General features: G+C 41.0%; 1 protein-coding gene across 2 annotated transcripts; it reads left to right on the plus strand.

The window, feature by feature from the left end:
• The first annotated feature begins 282 nt into the window (after positions 1-282).
• LOC110792120 (uncharacterized) lies at positions 283-2,145 on the plus strand. Of its 2 annotated transcripts, none has more exons than XM_021996930.2 (2): positions 283-708; positions 1,271-2,145. In XM_021996930.2, exons 1-2 carry the CDS (start codon positions 402-404, stop codon positions 1,342-1,344), a joined length of 381 nt encoding a protein of 126 aa, XP_021852622.1. In that variant the 5' UTR covers positions 283-401; the 3' UTR covers positions 1,345-2,145. The 2 variants fall into 2 exon arrangements, with proteins under 2 accessions (XP_021852622.1, XP_021852621.1); XM_021996929.2 differs by having other exon boundaries at positions 285-708; positions 1,259-2,145.
• The last annotated feature ends 3,288 nt before the right edge of the window (positions 2,146-5,433 follow it).

The following is a 5,433-nucleotide window of genomic DNA, read 5'->3' on the forward strand; positions in this document are numbered from 1 at the left end:
ATGTACTACTCCCTCTGTTCCTAATTGTTTGTCTCATACACTAAAAGTGTTGCATTAAGAGTTGGTTAAGTGAAATTGAGAAGAGACAAAAATGGCAGGACCAAATGTTTTTTTATATGAGAGTAAAGTTGTGTTCCTCGTGAAAATTTATAGTAATGGAGCAATCTTTTGAGAACGGGCTAAAATAGCGAATGAGTCAAACAAGAAGGGACGGAGAGAATACTTTTTAAAAATTTATGATTATAATTACCCATATATCTAAATATCTTTCAAATAATACTTCGTAATAATAACGATTTTTTTATTTTTTTTAATACTCCTTAGCAAGACTTTCTCTCTCCTTGAAACCTTTCAAAGCGTAGGTTAGCGTTGTTTGCTAACTTGCTCGTCTGCCATTAATCATGGCCAAACGACGAAGACCGAGAAATGCTCCTATTCAGCAATCGACGCAAAAGATAACTCCGGTTACTTCTATTGCTCAACGGAGCAATTTGGGGAAGAATGGGTCTTCAAGTGCAAGTGCAGCTGCTAGCATTGGTTTGATTGGAAGCTTGGCGGAACCCCAAATTCTGGTGGAGGGAGGGTCTGATACGCATATGGTTTTTGCGACATCTGGTCGTCCGGTGGTGAATCGACGGTTGGTATTGGATGACACCCTAGGCCAAGCAACACCTAAAATTTTGGGGAACAATCGATCTGCTTTGAAAGGTATGAAATTAGAATTTATTGCCCGAACTTTGAAGAATGGTACTCCAACTGTATGCTTGAATGGTGATGAATTAGAGGTTGAAAATGCTAAGTGGAGGTATGCTGTTATTTTATACCTTATTGGCGAAAATCCGATGATAAATTACCTCAACACCTTCTTCATGAAGTAATTTAATGTTGTCAATCAACCTGAAATTTTTTATCAAGCTGAAGGGTATTTATTGTTTGTTTTAAGACCATGGATGAACAAAATGAATTCCTATACTCAACCCCTCGCACAATTGCCAACAGACCGGTTATTGTAAAAGATTGGGAGGCAAATTTCAATTTCGAAAATGAGATCCTCAAGGAAGTGCCTCTATGGGTTCATTTACAAAACCTACCTTTGAATTGTTGGGGTGTGGATTCTTTGAGTAGAATAGTTAGTGTCTTGGGAACCCCCCCCCCCCCCCTTGTTTGCTGACGAGTGTACTACATGCCACTCAGGCTAGGATCTTGTTTGCTAGGATCTTGGTTGAAGTTGATGTCACTAAGCCTATTGTGCATAAAGTGTTGGTTGCAGGGCCTGGTGGGATGATTATCGACAAAAGGCTGAGTATGACTGGATCCCGAGCTTTTGCAAGAAATGTCAAATAGTTGGGCATGATTGTTTGAAAATGCAGGAAGGGGAGAAGAAGCTACCTAAAGTGCGGATCAGTGGGTGTTGCTGAAGTTGTAGTTGATAAACAATCAATCATTGAGCCTGTTTGGTTTGTTCCCACAAGATCTGTTGGTAAAATGATTATGGGCAGCACCATTATTCTTGTGTCTACTAACAACAAGTATGATCAATTAATTTACGATGAACCAGTGATTGTACTGGTGGAGGAGCAGTGTAGTAAAGATGATGGAATGGTCAAGGTCCATATCCCATTGGTCTCCTCATGAAGCTTATAATGTTAAATTTTAGGGGGTGCAATAAACCCTTTAAGCAAAAGGAGATTAAAATCGTTTTGCAAAATAGTAAGGTTGATTTGTGTGTTCTTCTTGAAACTAGAGTTCAAATAGGAAAGTTCACTAAGATCTTTTCAATAGTGTTTAGGGGTTGGAAATGTGAAAATAATTATGATTTTCTACTAATGGTAGGATTTGTCTCTGTTGTAACTTTCATAAGGTGAATGTGGATGTTTGTGCAGGCCCAAGCCATTAACTATGTGGTGAGGGATTTGATGGTTGGAACGGTTTTTGATCTGGTGGCGGTCTACGATTTTAATAATATAGATTTGAGAAGAGATGTTTGGAGTTTCATAGGTAGTGTTTATGTACAAGTGACTACTTCTCTTCAGCTCGGAGGGGGGGGGATTTTAATTCTGCCCTTTGTGTAGAGGATAGAATCAATGGCAATCCTGTTTCAGAGAATGACATAAGGGACTTTACGCAGTGTTTGCAGGATAATAAGTTAGAGTGTGTGAAAACTGCTGGGGGTTATTACACTTGTGCAAATAATCAAGATGGAGATGGTAGAGTTCTCTCCAGAATCGATAGATGTTTGGGAAACACTAGTTGGTTTTTGACTTATTCAGACATTATGGTGGAAATTCTTGAGAAAGGAGTTTCTCACCACTGTCCGTTGCAAATCAGTTTTGATCAAACTAATGTTTACATAAATACTCCTTCCAGGTTCCTAAATGTTATTCCTGACCATGATGATTTCCTAGTTGTCGTTTCTAGTGTTTGGAATCAGAAGAAGCATGGAAATTGTTTGTTGAATATGTGGTATAAACCAAAGGCTCTAAAAGGGATGTTAAAATAGATGAAAACTTAATGTTCCAAACATACTACTCAGGAGATTGAATTGATTCGAGAGGATCTTCTTAAGGTCCAAAAGCTCTTGTATGTGGATCATTTAGATAGTACACTTATTGATGGTGAAAGAACGTTATTGCGGGATCTTGATAAGTGGAGTACCGTTTAAGAGAAACTATGGCAGCAAAAATCACGAGTGGATTGTGTAGACACCTACTTTTGTCCCCATTCCCGAAAGGGAAAGGTTCGATGATGAAAGCATAAATCTCCACTTGACAACGCATCTCCTATAAAATAAACGAATCTCAATTCCCCTTTTCATTTCACCCGAAACCTGATATTTATAGAAAACTGCTATTTATGGAAACCTGCTAAAAATAGTAACTACCGTAAAAGGTAGCTTCTAAAAGTGGCAAATCATAAAGGATAGAAACCTGTCAGAATTAGGTGTTGCATTTCAACATAAATCCTAAATGAGATAGAAAACTGCGAGAATCCTATTCCTAATATGATTCGGAAATAAGAGTTACGTATTAATTAAAATCCTAACGAGCCTAGAGTTCGTAACGGGCCCAGACGCATTCCGTCATGAAATTGATACGCACTAAAAGACTCGATTAAGTCTCAAACACTACGGATTTCAGGAATCCGAATCTGACTAAGAAAACAGCCCAAACCCTATTTTCAACGCCTGGCTCTGGGCGCCGAAATCTTCGGCGCCCAGACCTGGGCGCTGAAAATACCTGGGTACGTGTTTTTTCCTAATTCTTTGTGGATTAGAACTCTGCAATTCTATCTTTCCACGAACTCTTCCCTATAAATACAACCCCAAATTCGACGTGAAAAGAACACACACAACACACAATTATATTCTGAGTATTGACTCCAACCCTTAGCCTAAGCCTCACGCTGCGAAATTATTCACGCGTTCTGTCGCAATCGATCCATAAATCGAACAGAACGTATCCTGTCCCATAATTGAGATTCGTTAAATAAAAAGGAGAAATAGCAAAGTCAAAGTGGTTAGTTTTCTGAGAACCGTGACGCACCTCTCAAGGGTGCGTAGTAATGTGCCCCTTCTCGATGATTTAATTGCTTTCCTCACCCTTTTTATGACCTGTTAAACTAACTAAATCTGATTGTTCTATCACGCCTAACAAATATAATATTTTCGGGAAATTGGATTATCATGCTAGGTCCCTTAATACTATCTAAATCAGATAATCGCGATCGATCTAGTATTATATGTTGCATATTGCTAAAATCAACTCAGATTAGTTTAATAGTTAACGCATGTCCCTTCAATTATTTATGCTGAGCTAGTAAGGATATCCTGCCTCTGGAGTTATTGACGAGCGAAGTACTCCTTTCGGTAGTTACAGTCCCCCGAACCCTCAATCTCTACCTTGCGGGTGTATGTTGAGAGATCCCCACACCAGGGATCACAAGGGAACCTACGGCCGTCGTGGTCAAACATAATTGCACTCCCTTTATGTCACGATAACCGGGTTTTGTCAGTTTTTCTCATTGTCGTTAAAAACTGAATGGCGACTCCTATATTACTAGTCAATTGGGTGTAAACTCACAAGAAATCCAATTACACTTGATTGAATAAAAAAGGAATCGTCACACCCACGAGGGACGAGGTCACGCATTAGCCTCGTGCTTTTTCGACCCCCTCACAGTGGCGACTCCACTGGGGATAGTGAAGGAAATACTCGTGCTTGTAGGTAATCAAAATAGCCGAAGGGTGAAACGATCCTACGCCGCGTTTATTTCCCCATCAAGTTGGGACGACCTGAAAATCAGCATATTAATGTGAACGGGCAGAACCGCATAACGAAACTCGGCTCCCTCGGGAGTTGGGACTAAGGATACCTTTTCTCGCCAATAGGGGGTGCATACGCCGCGCATGTTGCCCACTCGGTACTTGTGCAGGTAGTACACCTATCCCGAACCCAATCGCTCGCTCATTAGGTCCCTCTCGCCTGCATGCCCCCTTGGCTTGCACTTGCGGGTTGGCCTCTTAAGCGAAATTCGTCTGTTGAAGACATTACCTCGACCGGGGCATGTGTTGGATCTACGATAGAAGCGGTACCAAGCCAGGAGCAAATAAACTACCCATAGAAGCCTATCATAAACTACGTGACATATTTAATTTTCAAATCCATGTTTGTAATGTAGTTATGTGTAGCGAAATAATGTGATTGTGTGTGACAAACTATCCTAGAAAACCAACGACCTTAAAAACTGCCCAAACATTCATAGACTAATTTGCCAAAGAGTTATACCGAAACACGTGTTCCGCAAACCCGAATGATCGCCACAAAAATAAGCGACGCTCGGGATGGCCTGTAACGAATCCCACAAACGCTGTTACGCGTAAAGGACGTTATTAGGCAAGCACGCAAATCGAAGTCGCATAAACAGAAGACAGAAAATGAGAACCGGCCAGGGACGCAATTTCAACGTCCCTGGCTGGGCGCCAGAATTTCTCACGCCCCTCACTGGGCGCTGAAGTTGTTGTTTGGCCTTCTGGTCAGGCGCAGCAGCCTCGGTGCCCGCGCGAAAGGAAAATACGTAGCGCAAAAAAAATGTTCATAAAAAGAATTGCTACGAGGGCGTAAGAAAAGCACTCGATTTCAAAAGCGACTCGTGAAAAATTAATAACTCTTTGCGTCGTTGTTAGGCCTCCTACGACGGCAATGCTCGACACTAAAAGTCGACCATGCAAATAATTATGAATGTCACACGGGCAGAGATTTTCGAAAATATAAAGAGTTCAAAGTGCACACATAGCAGTCCAAATATAATAGTCCGACTTAAGGGTAGCCATAGAATGTCTAAAAAACTGACTCACGAAACAAACTAATGTGTCTCCTACTCCACAACAATAATGCAGGGCCCCTGAGTACTTGCCCGTGATAGCCATCAAGGAAC

The sequence above is a fragment of the Spinacia oleracea genome, chromosome 4 (assembly GCF_020520425.1).
Source record: "Spinacia oleracea cultivar Varoflay chromosome 4, BTI_SOV_V1, whole genome shotgun sequence".
Classification (NCBI taxonomy): domain Eukaryota; kingdom Viridiplantae; phylum Streptophyta; class Magnoliopsida; order Caryophyllales; family Amaranthaceae; genus Spinacia; species Spinacia oleracea.

What these genes read in the sequence shown, in the direction of transcription:
- LOC110792120 (XM_021996929.2), top strand. Translation starts at nt 402, where the DNA reads ATGGCCAAACGACGAAGACCGAGAAATGCTCCTATTCAGCAATCGACG. An exon ending in CAATCGATCTGCTTTGAAAG is followed by an intron (nt 709 to 1,258) that starts GTATGAAATTAG and finishes TTGTGCATAAAG; the next exon opens with TGTTGGTTGCAGGGCCTGGT.